The 19298-nt window shown below is 43.1% G+C and overlaps 2 protein-coding genes across 2 annotated transcripts in view; one reads left to right on the top strand and one right to left on the bottom strand.

The window, feature by feature from the left end:
• EPB41L4A (erythrocyte membrane protein band 4.1 like 4A) overlaps nucleotides 1-14662 on the bottom strand; it is a 257332-nt gene extending 242670 nt beyond the window's left edge. Inside the window, exons 1-2 of the mRNA XM_059418364.1 lie at nucleotides 14443-14662; nucleotides 13620-14045 (exon numbers count right to left, since the gene is read on the bottom strand). Coding sequence (XP_059274347.1) covers nucleotides 13620-13718 — 99 coding nt within the window. The 5' untranslated portion in view covers nucleotides 13719-14045; nucleotides 14443-14662. The remainder of the gene's footprint in view (nucleotides 1-13619; nucleotides 14046-14442) is intronic.
• Nucleotides 14663-14670: 8 nt separating this feature from the next.
• LOC132027613 (uncharacterized) overlaps nucleotides 14671-19298 on the top strand; it is a 44654-nt gene continuing 40026 nt past the window's right edge. Inside the window, 2 exon segments of the mRNA XM_059416393.1 lie at nucleotides 14671-14834; nucleotides 14837-15151. Of these exon segments, the coding sequence (XP_059272376.1) occupies nucleotides 14681-14834; nucleotides 14837-15151 (469 nt within the window). The 5' untranslated portion in view covers nucleotides 14671-14680.

Raw genomic sequence — 19298 nt, forward strand, 5'->3', positions numbered from 1 at the left:
TGTGCACACATGTGGCTCAGCATTTTCGAGCGGGAGGAAAACTAAGGATTTTTAGCCTATAAACATAAGTTCCCCAGTTTCTTCACCATGATTCACAGGCTATTTGCAACCTAAGGGGATTGATCTGCTGTAAGCCTAGGGGTCGTGTCCTTTACAGCCATGCTCTGGGAGTCACTGTCACGCCTGTGTCAATTCCGATGTTTCCATGACACTGTCACAGCCTTCTCTCCTGGGTGCATGTAATGGCTTAGAGGCAGTCTAAGGAAAAGTTCTTCAGGGTTTCTGGGACAAAAGATTCTAGAAAATAATGATTTATTGAAGTTCTCATGATCCTCAAAATAAGGCAATTCAGAATCTTACAAAAGCTAAATCATAATAAACTCAATGTCATCATCACTGAAATTAACCAAAAAATCGCAAGTCTTCATTTTTGATGATAATTTTAGTCCTACAAGGAATTTTAATGAGTAAATCCTGCCAGATTTCCAAGCCAAAGCTTCACTCTTAAAACACATCTTCATCAAGTGATCAAGATTATCTAAATTGAACTCACCTCTTTATGCTTGGGTAGGCAAATGGATACTACATTACTATTAATGCAAAGGGATTTATTTTCAGCTCTGACCTTCAAAAGTCTGAAAAGCTGCACACCAAGGTCAACATCAAAAAGAGAAAGGAGGTGGGGAGGAAGCTGGTAGATGTTTTCAAAGTGATCTCTGTCCAACCCCATTAATCAGTTTTTCCAGTCAGTAAATGCAGATACAAATAATAAAAAGCCTTATTACAAATTATTATTTCCCAAATTACAGGGAAACTATAATTTGGCTCATTGTTTAGAACTGTCTAAAGACATTCTAACTCATCATTTCACTCCTTTTTAATCTCCCATTAGGTTTTGCACTGTATGGCTACATAACAATAACAGCTAATATTTATTGGCTATTTTTCATGTTAGGCGCTAGTCACTATTCTGAGCACTTATATGTATTATTTCATTCACACCCCATAGCCAACTATGAAGTGGGTGGTATTATTATCTTCATTTCACTGATGATGAAACTGAGGTACAGAGTTAAATAACTTGCACAGGTCACCATTTAGTAAATGTGAGAGTCACAAGATAATAATTATTAATACTTCATAGCACTTCAGGATTTTGTAAGAGTTTTTTCAGCCATTATCTCCTTTGAGCTTCACAATGCCTGTGATATTGATGGAATAACATAGCATCAGTTTAATTTGACAAATGAAGAAGGAAGGCTCCAAAATACTGACTTTTCCAAACCAGGACATGAAAGAGCTAGAACAGGAATCCAGATTTTCTAAGTCTGTATTCTCTCCTTTCTCCCACAACACAGGCTGCCTTTTTTAAATTGGAGATAGTCAATACAAGTATTTTCATCAAGCACAGATTATTTCTCAAAGTAAAACTCTAGATTTCTCAAAGCATACTTCTAGATCCACATGGTTATAATTATGTCTCATTCACCCTTTTATCCCCAGTATGGAGTGCAGTGCCTGGCACATGGTAGACTGGGTCTGAGTATTCTTAGACCCTCTTCCTCTTCCTCCACCAAATTCATTCCTCTGTGTTCACGCTACCTTGCCACCCTGGACTGGCTTCAGGAGACACAGTCTATCTTCACATGTCATCACTTTGAGGAGACCAAAGTCTATGTAAGACAACACTCTTCCACAATCCAACACCCAAGAAGATATGACAACTCTGAGCTTTATCTTAAGTTGCATGCCAAAACTGGGTTAATGACTGCGGCAGTCCACCTTCAAGATGGCTCCCAGGGACCTCTGCTTCACAATACTCACACTCTTATATAGTCTCCTCTCAGACCAAGGTGGGCTGGTGTGACCAACAGAATATCGCAGAAGTAAGAAGAGGTTAAAAAGATGGTGGCTTCTACCCTGGGCTTTCTCTCTCTCTACAATCACCTGCCTTGGAGGGAAGCCAGCCACCACGCTATTAAGAACACTCACAACCAACAGACGGCTGCCACATGCACATAAGTGAGCCTAGAAACAGCTCCACCACCCCAGGTGACTGATGCCTCACTCACAGCTTGAGTCCCACCCCATTGGAGACACTGAACTAGAATCATTCAGCTAAGCTGCTCCTGGATTCCAGATCTACAGAATCTGTAGATGATACACATTTGTTCTTTAAGCTGCTGACTTTTGGATGGAATACACCACACAGCAATAGGTAACCAACACAGGGACAAAATCTGCTATCCGTTGGCATAAGACTTACCATCTCAATGGTCACCCCCTACATACACACACACTTGTTGTGAAGATCCAGACAACAAGCTGCTCCAAGGTTAAGGTGCTTATTTCATGATGTACTGCCGCCGACCTGCCCAGGGGTGACGCATAACACATGGTATATGTTCTGTATCACCTTGCTGGCATCTGAAAAATTTCAAATCTTGAAACACACCTGGCCCCAAGAGTTTCTGATAAGGCACTGTGAGCTGTGTTCACTTTTTCTAAAACACCTCTTTTTATTAACCCCACCTTGGCATATTAGAATCATTTCTTAGAATAATTTATTTACCTCTTAGAATACCCACCACATAACAACTTATTACTTGGTTATAAATGGTCTTGACTTCGGTCTATTGTTTTATACGTTAATGTTCAGCTTTCCAGCTCAAAATTAAACTTGTTACAGGCAAGAGTCCTCCCTCTATTTTATACTCAATGCCAGAAATCCTGGACGCTATGGGGTACACAGCAAGCTCGGAATACATTCTTGTAGGATTGAGTTCACAAAGCCATACCAACAACTACAGATACACGGTACTGGTCCAGACCCCCATATACTCTCACACTCAAAAACCTATTTATCTTCAATTAACTGCCCCCAGAACATGATGTAAAAACAGTGTCTGAAAGGGGAAGGGGCGGGGGGGAAGCTGGCTCTCTGAGGAATTCTGGAAAATTTGCACATCCTCCAAGTGCCCTTGTAAACAGCTGCAGACACATGAAATAATCATTATCAAGGGAAAAGATCTATTAGCCTCCTGACGATTGGCCCATCTGAAACCTTTCAACGAAAGAGCAATTTTACCTTTCTGCTCTCCTCCCTTGCACCCTCCCTCGGGCAGGAAAAAGGGTCACTAATCAGTTTTTAATTTTCTTTCCTGAAGAGATATTCAGAACAGAGCTGTAAGAACTCAGCATAGAAGCTTTACAAAATAAAGGCAAGGAAGAACTCCAGACCTTTTGGATAAATAAGTGTTTCTTTTAAAGCCAAAAAATTAAAATGCAATGTGGTAAGTGTCTCTCTGGAAAAAAATAAGATTCCTTGAGACAAAAGGGTCTCTCCCACATACGATCTCCCTGAAAAGAGTGCCACAAATCCACATTCTAAGGGAAATCAGGCCAAATCGTAGCCCTATCAAGATTTGATTTGAGGAGGAGGGAGGTGGGTAGAGAGGGGGTTGGAACCTGGGAGGAGGTGGATTGGCAGTAAACCTAAGCGATTTTCAATCAGTTCTGACCTCTTCCTTTATAATCGGCTCCCAGCCCTTCCTCTCTTGCGTGCAGCCAAGAAACCAGGGATGGATGAGCACTGAGAAAAGGACCAGATGGGAAACCGAGAAACAGGATTCTAAGGACTCTTTGTTGGGCTCTAGGAAATCACTGCCCTTCACTGGAGTCCCTCACTTACAGAATGAGAGGACAGGATAAGACAATTCTGAATGTCCACGCCAGGTCTAACTCTATTATAAGTGAGATCCAGTCTGCTGTAATTCACATAATGACATAATGACATCCTCCCCCTGGTGTCTGTGGCATATACTGACAGCATCTTGGGGCTGCATCAAGTGAGGCCATGTGACCACACAGGTTTGGTATAGAGAATCAGATGGCAAAAGAATGAGTGGCTGGCAGGAAAAAGCCATGACAAGTAGAAACGAGTTTGTATGGAAGATTCTGTCCTGCTATGGCATTATCCAGATTCTAGACATCTGAGACTTTCTTCACAGAGGGAACTGCCCATAGCCTGCATTTCCACTGGGATTTTTCAAAGGTTTGAATATTACTAACTTGCAAATCGTGTGACCCAGACAAAACTGCAAAGTTTACATGACACCAGTTTCAGTACCACTAAGATTTGTTACAACTGTCCTCAGTCAAGGGGTGTTAGTCCAATTCCATACAGCCGTAGCTGCTTCCTAGGCTTGAACCTTCGATTCTGCTAGGAATCCTAGGAGTTCCAGGTTAAAAGGAAGGCCCCAAGGGAGAGGGATGGTGTTCACAAGTGGTCCTCTAGCCATCTGTGTTATTTTCCATATGTAGCGCACTTCTCAGGACAAATCTCTAGCAATTTCTCAGTATGTTTCAAGGGAATAGATAAAAACCACACACCTATTTAAAAATTAATTTATCTAACATGCTACACCTTCACGTATCAAAACTAACAAAATTATTCATGAAACATGCAAATGTCCTTTTCCTGGTCTTCTACCTAGTGTTTACAGAAAGAGTAAACAAGAATCAAAAGCAAATCCTTTATACACAATGTAAGCAGCAACAGTCAAAGGCTGCACAGAACAGTTTTTTGGAAATCTAAATATTCAACCAAGTTTCAAGTTACAAAAGCAGCAGCAACAACTTCACTAACACAATCCTTCTATCAGTCCTTCAGGTATGACAAATACTGAGCACCACCAGGTGCCTGACACCCTTCTAGGTTCTTGAAGAGTTGACAGTAGATAAAACAAACAACGTTTTACTGCCCCGACGACATTTATAGGATTTTTTTCCCATAATATTACATACCAAATTTATTTTAACTGGGAGTGTTTCTTTGCTAAATGACAAACACCTACTACCTTGCCAAGGAACTAATAAAAATAAATAGGACACATAAAAATAGGCATGTATATCAATGGAATTGAACTGACAATGCAGAAGTTAATCTTCACATTTATTGTCAATTTTTTAAAAGATTTTATTTGAGAGAGAGAGTGTGTGTATAAGTGGGAGGGAAGGGCAGAGGGAAGAGAGAAGCAGACTCCATCTTGGGCAAGGACCCTGACCCGGGGCTCAATCTCAGGACCCTGGGATCACAACCTGAGCTGAAGGCAGATGCCTAATCGACTCAGCCACCCAGGTGCCCCAGTTGTCAACTGATTTTTTATAATGGTGCTGAGACAATTCAATAAAAAATAGGCATAGAGCTAAGGGCTTCACATGCAGCACCTCAGAATAAAGTGGAGAGCCTCACCCTAATTTTACAGATGAGGAAGCAGACTCTAAGAGGGTGAGTGACTGGCCACCCACACCTCTCAGACAGCCAGCATCTCTTTAAGCAGGACTGGAAGGGAAGATATCGCAAACCAGAACTCAGAAATTTATTATTTATTAGGAAATAATAGATCATATATAACTATCATTTATGGGGCAACTTTTGATCCTATGTGCTCAAATTCCTACAGTCATCCTGCAGCAGCCATCATGCCCCCCAGCTTACAGATGAGGAAATGGAGCCCATCCCAGGAAAGAGTCACTTGGTCAGTCACAGGGCAGAGCAGGGTTTGAACACAGGGCAGGAGTGGGGAGAAGGGAGAGGCTGAAGGTAACCACACAGCACCCAGGTTAGAATGCTAGTTCAGGTGTGACACACGAGGGCCAGGACTAAATTGGGAACAGTGAAAATGGTGGAGAAAAAACAATTTGTTGAGTGACAATTAAGGTGACAAAGGCTCTAAGATTGCCTCTCAGACTCGCTCAGAATGAAGAACAAGGTGAGACCTGAATGGTTTAAAAATTCCAATGGTCTTTGTGGGCTAGCTCCGGATCCTGACTGTCACTTGCGTCACTGTATGGAAAAGCGGCATTCTGAGCAAGGTACTTTCTACCCAACTTCTGGGACACCACCCCCACAAAGTTGGTAACCCCTGGCATTAATTATGCTTTCTCATGTGCTTAGATGGGTCATTTCTAAGCCATCTGTTGCTACATTTTGTTCTCTGGTCCGTCTCGGTCAGCTAAGTCCTCCCCCACCACCTGCCCTTTTGGTTATGGTCCATGGGGGTCAGCACTCAGCACTTCTTGCTTTTTCTTGCCTGCCCGCGGCTCTCTTATCCTAACCTCCTCCTGTTATGTCAATACCCTTGAAAACAAAGTTCTCACACATTTGGAAACCACTACCAGGCCCTTTCACGTCTTCAGTGATTATTCGGAAAACCTCTTGGGGAGCCATCTCAGCCTTTGGGGAATCTCCTAGCAAAGGGTTTAGTTACAGAGTAATGTGCAAATAAGCAGCACTAAGGAACAGTGACCGTTCCACTTAAAAAAACAGAAACGGGACGCCTGGGTGGCTCAGTTGGTTAAGCAGCTGCCTTCAGCTCAGGTCATGATCCTGATCGAGTCCCACATCAGGCTCCTTGCTCCACAGGGAGCCTGCTTCTCCCTCTGACTCTGCCTTCCACTCTGTCTGCCTGTGCTCGTTCTCGCTCGCTCTCTCTCTCTGACAAATAAAATCTTTAAAAAAATAAAAAAAATAAAAAAACAGGAACTACATACATGGCTCAGAGGACAAAGGAATGCCATTTACATGTTTTAGAATGGTATCTTAGACTCACCAAAGTCTAGTTACAGGCGCTTTGAGTCACAAACCAAAATTGGCTGGTTCCTGACCTTAGCACACCTAGGCTATACCTAAACGAGTAATGATGGATGCTTGGTTAATTTTCATATAAGAAACTTATTATAAACAAATCTTGTGAGGCAGAAGAAAATGGCGATCACTCTTCGCATCCCAAAGCAGGCTTGATGAGGAGCATTACATATGAGCTAAACTTGCGGCTAAAATATTGGAGACAAAGCTCAGCCAAAAGTAGCCAATCTCAGGGAAGCTGGAAGGGCATGGTAAATCTAGTCTCTGACTTGTTGCGTCTGTAACTGGTCTGTGGAAAAATATCCCGTGCATAGGATTGAAAAACTTATGTGTCATAAAAAATATAATATTTAATTTACTGACACTGTCTCTGCCATTAAGCCTTAGAGCAATGTCAGATGAGGTTGATGCAGCTTCAAGAGTAAAATGGGGCAGAGGGGTACAGCAAGATTAAAAAGTACACAGATGGTCCCTGGTGGTGTAAACCCACCCTGTGAAATCAACTGACCATCCTCTCCGATGGTTTACAGAATAGGAGACCGGGAAGAAAAAGTAACTCCTGGGTGAGGATCTATTATCCATTCTAGAAACATGTCCTTGTTGCAAAAGACTCTCAAGTTGTAAGGGGAAAGTTACACTTTTTAAAAATAGAGAGACAGGAAAGACTTAATCCTGACCTCTAGGATACAAAAAGGGTGTGCTTCGTGTGTTCTGGAATAGCAGCTCATCAGCTCTTGGGCGCGCTGTGTGCACTCTGCCCACCGCGCCGTCTCATTTTCTACCCATTATCAATATAAGAATCAGAGTATCTTGGCAACAGACTTTTAACAGCAAGGTTTACTTTATTCTAGGAGCTTTTCTAGTAGAAATAAAATGGCAAAAGGACCTCATTATCCATAAGATTTTCAATGTGGCCTGTTCCAGCTGTAACACGCCTTCTGTTCCTCTATTCAAATGATAGTTAATAAGCATCTTCTGTGTGAGGCGTACCACACAAGCTGCTGGGGGACCAAAGGTAGGGACTCACAGACTCCTGGAAGAGACAGATGTGTCCAGAAATGATGCTTGCAATGCGACAAGGGAAGTGCCGGAACAGGGTGTGTGGGAAGTCCTGGCTGGCACTTCACTCTGCCTGGTCAGCCTGAATTGAAGGCTTCCTGGCAAATAGCACACTTGATTCAAGTCTTAGAAGATGAGTTCAAATGAGTGTGTACTTTGGGAAAGGTAAGAGGGTACACCACTTGGCGAGAATCAATGCATAAACACACAAGAAGCTGGTACGTTTGGGCAACTGAGCATTTCCGTGTGCCCACGGAGCAAGTCATCTGGGTAGGGCCTCAGAACTGCTATAGGTCTAGAGCAAGCGGGCTGCTAATATGAACAATGAAGTTCCGAATTTGTGCCTATTGCCTATTAGGAGACAGGTTGCAAAAACAGTTGTCATGACTGGGCAGAAGGTGCTATTGCCATCTCCTGGGTAGAGGCTAGGAATATGGTCATCCCCCAGCGGATGGGACAACTTCCCAACGAAGAACTGCCCAGCCCAACTCTGAGATACAACTGGACACAAACTATCAAAGAGTTTTGCATTTTCTTTCTAAGCATCTTAATAAAAATAACCACTATCCATGTGGCTAATTGAAAAAAGAGTCTAGACTTTCATATCTACAGTTTATATTTAACTTTATCACCACCTGCAATGGTCAGAATATTGTGCCCTTAAAATTCATATGTTGGAACCCTAACCCCAAGGAGTATAGGAGTTGGGGCCTTTGAGATTACTGGTCTTATAAAAGAAGGCCAAAAAAGCTCTATAGCCCCTTCTGCGATGGGAGGATACAAGTTTTTCACCCAGAAAAGGGCCCTCACCTGACTCCGCTGGCACCCTGATCTCAGACTTCAGCTTCCAGAACTATGGGAAATAAATTTCTCGTTTATAAGCCACCCAGCCTGTGATACAGATTATAGCAGCCCAAATGGACTAAGACAATATCCACGGTCAAAAGAAAAAAAAAAAAAAAAAAGCTCTGCATAATTTTTTTTTTTCCAGTAAGCTCTATTTCCAACATGGGACTTGAATTCGTGACACCAAGATCAAGAGTTATATGCTCCTCTGACTGAGCCAGCCAGTGCTTCCTCAAAGCTCTGCACTAGTTGAAGTTTAGTTCAAAGTCAGTTGAAGCTTAACATTACAGAATTCAAGAACACTGATATTAACAGGGCTAAAAAAAGTATAGTCCAGGGGCGCCTAGATGGCTCAGTGGGTTAAGCCTCTGCCTTTGGCTCAGGTCATGATCCCCAAGGTCCTGGGATTGAGCCCCACATCGGGCTCTCTGCTCAGCAGGGAGCCTGCTTCCCCTCTCTCTCTGCCTGCCTCTCTGCCTACTTGTGATTTCTGTCAAATAAATAAAAATCCTAAAAAAAAAAAAAAAAATAGTACAGTCCACCAAAAAACAATGAAATTATGAGCACTTGGTGAAGGACAACTATTATGGGGCCAACAATGTTCCTCCCTTAAATTATTTTTAAATCACTTTCAAACCATGGATGATAAATGGTATTTTAAATCTTTTTTTTTTTTTCAAGGAAAAAAGTTACAAAATTGAGGGGACTTTACAGTTTGAGGATCTTGATAAGGCTGTATTGTAGAACTGAAATTTGCTGAGAGTAGAACTCACGTATTCTCAACAACAACAGAAAGTAATTATGTGAGGTGATGGATGTGTTCATTACCTGAATGGTGGAATAGTGGGAATCATTCTGCAACTTATGTTCTATCAAATCATGCTGTACAATTCAATCTAATTCCATTTGTTAATTATACCTTTACAAAGCTGAAAAAATACTCTGGATCATTTTAAAAACAAAAAGATATCTGAAAGAGCATTTATGTAGTAGTCCATCTTCAACAGCCACAATCAAACAGATAATCCTATTTGAATTTCTGAAACAAGCGGCAGTGTTGGTGAGGGAGGCTTCTATCCCAGTCACGTCTAATTTACCAAACCATCAAGTCCCACACCCAACCTCACATTGACAGAAATGCTGGTGTATGGTTACTTACTTCAACCTACGTTTATGAAGTCCCTGCCTCTATACCTTATGAGGTTGATATTAGAAGACATAGTTATCCACATATATATTTAATACGATTTATGAAGCACTGGTGCTTTTCACTGTGTTCCAATCTTCTTAGATGTTTTATTCACCGGTCCAAATGGACTGGAAATGACAATCCTTGGTAAGTGAGATGCAAATCATTTAAAACCCCACCTTGTAACTGCTTTTCTAGGTTATTAGGAAATTTCTGATCAAAACATCAAAACTGACAATATTTCCTCAGAAACCTCAGGATGATTAGGAAGAAACTTTACTTAGAAGGTAATGAGTAAATTGCACACTTCAACTGTGTGAACTGTGTATGTCAAATAACGCCTTTTAAAAAAGTTAATGGAATTTCCATCTTGCTGTCATATTGGTTTCATTAATTTAGTCAAATACAACAAGGGAAAAATGAGCACCTCAGTGTTTATTACATCAGTGCTCGGAGCACAAAAACCTCACTGAAATGAAATTATTAATCTAGTTCACATTTGCAGCAGGAATTCTAAGGACTAAATTTATAATCAAACCCTGCGATTCTTTTTCCCCCTGGAAAATCTTTTGCTAATCGTTTGACAACGTATTCAAGTAGTTTGAGCCACAATCAAATTTTGTTTTCTCAGAGAACAAAAAGTAAGATATCTACCTCCCCCAACACAAAGAACTACAAAGGACATAACAAAAGTTTCCCTGAACAAACATTACTCAAAAACCAGAAGACCAACCACAGCAGAAATTCTTACTTAAACAAACAATAGAGATAGCAGCATAGAACAAACAACTAAAAACTATTGTGGGGGTCAACACACAACCAATAGCTTTCAGTTTATATAAACTTGGGTTCTTAAGTCTTGGATAAGGCTCAAATTATAAACTGCATGTGAAAAGACTTCCCACTTGTCAAGGTGAGGTTACCTCTAAGGCAAGTTAAGAAGCAGATTTCTATATAACATTAGTATGAATACAAATATATTGTGTTTTATTTTTTAAACAGAAAATTATTTTCCATTTAAATGCTATTCATCTTGACATAGATAATGTCTAACTATTGTCTCCAGGCTGAAATGCTTTCCATGGGAGCAAACACATCAATTTTTTTTCTAGTTGATTAAAGACTTCTAGATAAGTTGCAGAAAATCACTTCATGACTAACTTCAATTTGTAATTTGGTGCTTAAACAAATCTAAAAAGTGTTTTTCAAAATGGCACACAGAAAAAATGTTTTCCCAACTTTCTCTCATATTTCTTCTGCCTTAATTCACTACAATTAATTTTTTCAGCTCACAATGCATTATTATAACCATAATATAAGCAAATTCTTAAGTAAATACTTAGGAATCACTAAAATCCTATCAGTAAAATCGATGCTTCCACGGAAGGGACGAAAAGTGAATAATTTTAATGCAAAATTAACTATCTTCATTTCATTTGAGATAGAATGTGGAAAGGGTCATCTCAAAATGTTAGGAAATACTTTTGAAAAATAAGATTTTTCTATTTTAATTTCAGAAGTAAAATGGGCTAACTGATGTTATATGCTTAACTTTCATTTTATTTTCATTAATTATGAAAATAAAAGTTACCAAGTGTACTATCCTGGGGAAAACACCATAATAGTAGCTACTGACTATTTCATTTACATTTTAGTAGACTATTTCATTTACAAACTAAAGTAGGAGTTAAAATGCCAAATATGTACAGAATAATAATATACACATATCTATTCAATATTTGAATAGCATCTACATGTGAGACGCTATTCATGCATTATTCCATTTATAAATACACATATGTCTTTAATTTAGTACATACCACAAGTAGATAGGTGCTTAACACATGCATTTAATGGTAGTCTGGTAGTTACAGATAATGTGGTTAACTTCAGCAGACAACATCTGTGTTACACATATGGCCATCAAAATAATTGTGGCATGCTTTTGTGACACTGAAAGAGGCCAAGCCTGTTGCAAAATGATTACTTCCAACAAAAGCCTGCTTAAATTATCGTTTAGTTAAATGGCATATACTCCAAATAACAGCATTATAAAGTTGCTATTGCCTTCAAATCACTCACCAATTTCCAACATTCATTTGTAAAACAAGATAAGCACCATCAGGTTATAAAAAGTAATTATGGATCAGGATTTTCTTATTCATGTTTCTTTGACAAAATTATTCCATTTGATCCCGAGTCTTGGCTGCTCCCCTGACAGAATAATGTACGTGCTCCACAGCTGACAGGGGTATGGCTTTCATGATTAAATAGGAAGCTCACACTCCAGATGACTTTAGACCGTGCACTTTAGAAAGATTTGTTGTTTTAGTATCAGATCATCCATTATGTTTTTCTAATTGTTTCTTTCCCCAAGCCAAAGAGAATCTCTGTATTATCAAAAATTTATGTTTTGTGATTTTTGCCTATTTGCACAGTACACCAAAGAATGCTACATCCTCTTGGAAAGTCCTCCCTATCCCCCCACCCCGGTTTCATGGGGGGAGGGAGGGAGTGGAACATAAAGAAAAGCTGGAAATATAAAGTATGAAAATATGAAACACCCTTTTCCAGGAGTCCTTTATTGGCCTTGAGGGGAAACACCAAATGAGAATCTGATTGACGTTTGCTTTTTATAATTCCTGGGAGACGATGTTCAAAACAATTTCCAGGGAAGAAAGGGTTAACTTTATCTTGTGGCTTTAATTGATCACTTTTGCCCCCATCTCCTGCTTAAGAATGACACCTGTGAAATTAGAATTCTGTGCACCAGAAATGGTGACCTCAAAGCTAAAGCTTTTGGCCCGTAACAGTTACTTCAGTGTACATAAAGCTGTGTAAAAACTGATTCACACAAGGAAATGCCGAGGGCCTGCGCCATTGGGATTAACTTCTGACATACAAGACTAAAAGACGACACTGGCAGCTCTACGGGGATGGAGAGTGGGGGGAAATAATGGGGAGGAGGAGCGGTAGCCCTTCCTTCACTGGACTCAGCTGCGAAGGTTATTTAAATGGCTCCGGCCATTTAAATATGCAGAAAAAGAAATAAAACAAAACGCTCCGAATTCGGACCACCTTTGGGTAGTTAACGTTGTAGCAAGAGCAAAACAAGCGCGCAGGCGCGTCCGGCAGGTTGTCAACCATAAACATAAGAACTCATCAAAATTAAGGAAGTGGATCTCTGCAATCTCCCACAGCCTGGGTTCTCCAGGTTAATAGCAGTAATTGCATTTTAATGGCCTACAAACGGGCGCAAAGTTATGTACCGAGGCGCTCTGAGAGATGTTTACTTAAACGTGGGGATAAAACCAGTTCGCTTGGAGACTGGAAATTATTTTCCGTCCAAACGTAGCATTACCCAACTACAAACCCAGGCACAGTCACCCGGCAAACGTGTTCCAGCGAGTGAACTATATGTTCACTGCCCCATGACCCTAAGAGGGAAAAAAAAAAAAAAAAAACCTTCGACAAAGCCAAGGGAAAATCGTGCCTTCAACACTGTAGGCAGCCGGCACATTCGGTTCTGCGCCTCTTTGGAGCTGCGGGGGCCTTCGATGCTCTGGGAGGAAAGCGGTGCTGGGAAGAGTTTTGGTCTCCGTTGCAGGACTGGGGGCTGCAACTGAAGAGTGGATGGCGGACTACCCTCTGAGACACGAAACTTACTTCCCTTTATGAAGGCACTCCAAGTCAATCCCCCCCGGACCCGTCCACCCTGTACCTGAGCGCGGGGCAGCTGCGGCTCCTTTCCAGCGCGCGGGGAGCAGGCACCGGCCGAGACCCTGACAGCCCTCAGACAAAGCCGCGGACCCCCGAGCCTGCCCCGCTGCCGACCCCCACCCCCACCCCCGGGACACGCCCCCGGCCCGCGCCTACCTTGATGCCCTGCTGCTGGGTGGTGAGGGTTAACTTGGATTCATTCAGAAGCAAAACTTCGCAGTAAAATTCTTCCGGAACAGCGCAGAAGCAGCCCATGTCGGCTGTGGCCGTCTCTCCAGTCAGGAGAGAAAGCTGCGACCAAGGCGCCGAGCCGCCCTCTCCCCTCAGGCGCGAGGCATTAATTTATTGTCCGCGCGGCGGCCGGGGCGAGAGGACCGGTTCCCGGCGGAGTCCCGGGCCACGCGGACGAGGCGCCCGGCGCCGGCTGGAGGTAAGAAGGGCGGAGAAGCCGGGGGAGTCAGCGCCCGGGAGCCGCCGGGGAAGCGCCGGCGGAACTGAGCGCGGAGGGCGGCGGCGCGTCCCCGCGCATCCTGCGGCTCGGGCTCCTCCGAAGGCGGGGGCGCCGCGGCCCCTCCCGCAGTCCTGGGGACGACAAAAGTCGCCTGGCAATGGGGGCAAGAAACAGGAAAAGGGAGGGACGCGAGCTCGAGGCCCTCCCCACACGAAGAAAACCCCTGGGAGCTGTGCAGTCCCCTTCGCCTCAGCCCGCCCGGAGCACGGCCGCGACACTCGGCCTCCCCTCCCCAGCGGAGTCCCTGGAGGGCTTGCACTTCCAGCCCCGACCCCACCCCGCAGCTCCCGGTCCCGTCCGCGGGTTGGGAGTCCTCGGCCGTTCCTTTGTGTCAGGGGTATCCACGACGCCCCAGTCCCAGTGCAGGGCCAGTGGCGAGGGCCGTCACTCAGTCAGCTACCGCCGCCACCCCATCCCGTGGGCACCCAGCCGCCCGAAGAGTGTCGGAAAGGGCCGCGGGCTCCTTACCGAGACTGGCGAGCGCAAGTCAGCTCTCGGCGGGGCACGGCTCCCGTCTGGGGACCCTGGAACTCATCGTGAGGGACTGTGTGTAGCCAAGTTCAAGCTCGCTCTCCGAGAACGCCTTGCGGTGGCGGCGGAGTGCTGCTCCTCCGGGAGATTCTGAGAAGTGGGGAGTCGGAGGGCTTGCGGGCGCGCCGGCGGGCGGAGAAGCCGGAGCCCAAGCTGGGAACGCGCCGGCGGGCGGATGGGGGTGTGCCCTGGGCGCGCAGGCCGCGGCGGCTCCCGGGAAAGTTCTCCAGGCGGCGCGAGGGGTGGCGCCCCGGGCGGGAGCAGCCCAGGTGCTGCTGGGCTGGGCCCCGGCGTCGGCAGAGAGCCCTGGAGCGCAGCGGGGGCCCAGAGGCCGGGAAGGGGCGCCCCTTCCGGGCGGGGTCCCAGCTAAGGGCGGAAGGCGGAGCGGAGGTGGTCGAACCGCGAGGTGCGGGCAGGTCCGCACGGGAACCCGCGCGCCGCACCCTGGCCGCCCCGCTGTCGGGAGCGCTGGCCCTGCTGGCCGTGTGGGTTTCCCAGGGAGACCGGAGGGTGGCTCCAGGAAGACCCGGCGCAGTTCTTCTCGGACCCTGGCGTTCGGCGCTCCCAGTCAGTCCCACGCCCTCCGCGCGACGGGCCGTGTCCAGGACTGGCGGGCACAATAGCTCTGAGGCTGCAGTGACCCCTGGTGGGTCCTCGTGTCCGTGCACGAGCAGCAGAGGCTGAGCGCCCGGTGAGGCCAGAGCCCCGCTGGCCTTCGGAGCAGGTGCAGTCTGTGTTCTCCAGCTGGGAACCAGCAGCTAGTCAATGCAAGTGGAAGTCAGAGCTGACGAGGGGCGGGAAAACGTGGGGCAGGGTTGACGGTAAAACTTCTCCACTTCATATTGTGTATTAGAAAGGGCAAGAGCTTTGGCATCTCATAGTTTTGAGTTCCCTCTTCTACCACTTATAAGGTAGCTAGTCAAAACTCACAAAATTTGCTTAAAATCTTAAATATTTAAAGAAAAAAGTACCGGCAGCCGCAGCACAGTAGATGGAAATGAACAATTTGCAACTTTGGAGGGAGTTTCCTTCCATAATCATTTGCCACAAAAGACCTTCTAAGACACTGCCTTTCCTGTTATCTCCGGCCCATCTAAACATGAATTAGCACAATGCCCAAATTGAAATAGACATAAACCCTCATGTTTAGTATGAACCTCACCTAAAGTGAAGAACCAAACGCCATTGTATCTTGTAAGGTTGCTGTGAAATTGAAACCGGTTTTTGAATTCCTAATCAAATTCTGTGTCCAACTTTGGGTTGTGTTGTCAGTGTTTTGCCTGACAGGAGCTGGCGCATTATTCTGGATTTTAACTTCTTTACTTCTGGAAGCTTTTCTGTAACTGAATGTTCCTGAGATAAATTACCAAATGTGATTGAAAGGCTTCATAACAGGTTTTCATTCTTTACCACAATATCCAATAGGGTCACCTGTGCTTGCAAAAACAAAAGGTAAAATCCAAGTATAACCATTTGTTTCCCAGTTTTGAGTTTCACTGACACTTGTTTTATGTCCTTTGACTTTGTTTTGTTTTGTTTTTGTTTTACCTCCAATGGTAATGAAAAGGCTGGGGGTCTGGGGTGAAGGCAAGGTTCTGTTCCAGGCCCCTCACAAAAGAGAGTACAAAGCCATGAATTCCCATACATATGAGAGCCCTTTCTGAGTGAAGCACTTTCTTTTCCATTTCTTTGTCAGAGATTGGAGAAAAGAAAACAAAAAAGTCTATTTAACACAGAATTGGAGCTTCCTGGAGATAATAGGAAGATTCCACAGGTTGTTAGTTTTTTTTAAAACAGCCTTTTTGAACTTTAATTGGCATACAGTAAACTGTATATAGTTTGATAAGTTTGACATAGGTGTGCATGAAACCATAACTACAATCAAGCTAGTAAATGTATTCATCACCCCCTAAAATTTCCTCCTGTACTTTTGTAATCTTTCCTTCTCTTTACTCATCACACTTCATTCCCAGGCAACTACAGCTCTGCTTTCTGTCTCTAGATTATCTGCATTTCCTAGATTTTAATAGAAATGGCATAATAGTGGCAACTCTTTTTTTTTTTTTTTTTTCTGGTCTGGTCTGTTTCACTCAGCATAACTTAGATGTGTCTGTGTTGTTGTATATACCAGCAGTCCATTCACTTGTATTGCTCATTAGTATTCCTTAATGTGTGTGGACCACAAGTCATTTATCCATTCATTTGTGTGGTTTCCAGTTTTGTATTGTTACCAGTAATATAGATATTACATATCCCACTATGAGGATCATGCCAGTCAGCTCAGGCCACCATAACAAAATGCCACAGACTGGGTGGCTTACACAACAGTCACTTTTCTCATAGTTCTGAAAGCTGGCAGTCCAAGATCAGCATGCCAGCATGGTTGGTTTCTGGTAAAACCTTTCTTCCTGGCTTACAGATGCCTGCCATCCCCCAACGTGCTTGCATAACCTCCTTCTTGTTGGAAGGCGTAGGAATTAGCACAAGCCCTACACAGTCTCTTCTTATAAGGGCACTAACCTATGGTACTAAGGCCCCACCCATATGATCTCTTCTACCCTTCTTACCTCCTGATAGGCTCTATCTCCAAATACAGTCACACTGGGGGTCAGAGCTTCAACATAAGAATTTGGAGGGACACAGTGCAGACCATAGCAAGGATCCATGTCTTTGTATGGAAATGTACTTGTATTTATTTTGAGATTTAAAAAAAAAGAATAATTGATTGGATCATAAGATAGATAAATGGCAAAATAAGCACTGGAAAACATGTTCAGCATCATTAGTCATTAGAGAAACGCAAATTAAAACCACTGTAAGACAGCACTGCTGGCCTGATAGGATGACTACCATACCACCATACCAAATGTCAACAAGGATGTGGAACAGTTTGAATTACCGTATGCTGCTGGTATGGACATGAAGTGGTACTCTAGATGACACTTCGACGGTTTTCTTAAAAACTGCACTTATATTGTCCACAGCATTTTGGAGGAAAACTTTCTCTGCCTGTCCAGAGAAACAAATTAACAAGATACTGTTCAAACAGTATCTTTTTTTTTCCAGGAAAATAGTATTGTTTTCAACATGTGCATAACATAATACAGTCTATTTAAAGCCTTGTGCCAAAGACTTTGATCTCTTTTCAGAGATTTTTAGAAAAATACTTCCTTTGGTCAAGATGACATATTGTCATGATAGGCCTATGTAGATGAGTCAAATGACAAACAAGTTCATAGCAGATATATTATGGAAATATGTAGACCATCTGTGAAGGACTGCCCGAAAACCCAACCTAGAAGAAGCAATTTCAGTTTACGTAGAGCAGGTCTCCCACCGCTTGCCGAACCGTGCACTTCAAAATACCAGACAGAATTCTTCTTAAAGCACCACATTCTTTTTAGGAAGGTGTCTTTAAATAACCCATGTCTTTCATCATCTTTTTATAATTTTACATTTTCCAAACTTCGGGAAGTTGAGTGTAATTTGAAAAAAAAAAAAGCAAACTTTAAAACATTGATGATAAATAATTTAATGATTTAACTACCCAGAGACAGTGCCGCAGAATCACCAGGAAGACTGGTTAAAACAGAGTGCTGGCCCCTTCTCCCAGAGTTTCGGATTCAGTACATGTGGAGTGGAGCCTGAAATTTTTCATTTTAACAGATTCCCAGGTGATGCTCATGCTGCCAGTTTGAGAACCACTGTTTTAGAGCTTATCCTTCCAATAAATAATAAATGTTGGTCCTGATCACCTATAAATAATTTTTTCAAAGGGAGTTGGCTCATTCTTTACCCCCCTATTTATCTCATCCATCGAAATCATGCCTATCAAGGAAAAGAGTCTTGAAGACACTGCCAAGGAGGTTACATCAGAAAGAGTCGTTTTTAAGGAAGATAAATATCCGTTTTAGTTTCAGCATACTGCTGCCAATTCTATTCAAACACCTTACTCATTTTCGTTCTAATATAGTATGTGCTCAGGCACATCCAGTTTTTAAGACCATCCTGCCTTCTGACTCACTTCATATATATGTCATTAACCTGCTATTCTCTTCTACTGAAGCCTTAGATCCCATTTACTGAAATGCCTCAAGGGTGTTACCCACATTTCAAGGGAAGACATCTCCGGAGACAACAATCTAAGCTGTTTCTTCGTCTTTGTGATCTCCATATAAACGTTCGTTGGGGTTTACCGAAAATCCTTATTTTGCAGTTTTAGTCCTTGTTGGTGATGCATTGATATGGTTTGTATTTAGTTTAAATGGTTTGGAACTTTCACTTTGAAATACCCTAGTTCCCCCTTCATTGTTCATACGTATACTATCAAAAAAAAAAAGGAGGGGGGAGCAGAACTGGTTGATAAGTCTAGTTTCTTTAGGGATTTTTTTTTTTAGTTTTTTTTAAACAAGTGATTAAATTTGCCTATTGGACTGAGAGATTCCAAGGACGAGCAAGAGTGGGTGAAAGGCGTTTTTTGATATATTGTTGGTGGAGTTGTGAATTGATTCAGGCTCTCTGGAATGCAATCTGTCATAAATACAGAAATTTAAATATGCATACACTTTGAACCAGAAGTTCAACTTCTAGGAATTTATCTTCATCAAATAACAGACACAGATATATGAACAAAGATATTTACTACGGCGTGTTTATAATATTAAAGCTCTTTCAACAATCCACATGCTCAGTAATGGGGAGTTGTTATATTAATTCTAGCACGTGCATGTCATAGTATTCCCAGCAGCGGGCTCCTGGGTGGCTCAGTGGGTTAAAGCCTCTGCCTTCAGCTC

The sequence above is a fragment of the Mustela nigripes genome, chromosome 12 (genome assembly GCF_022355385.1).
Source record: "Mustela nigripes isolate SB6536 chromosome 12, MUSNIG.SB6536, whole genome shotgun sequence".
NCBI lineage: Eukaryota > Metazoa > Chordata > Mammalia > Carnivora > Mustelidae > Mustela > Mustela nigripes.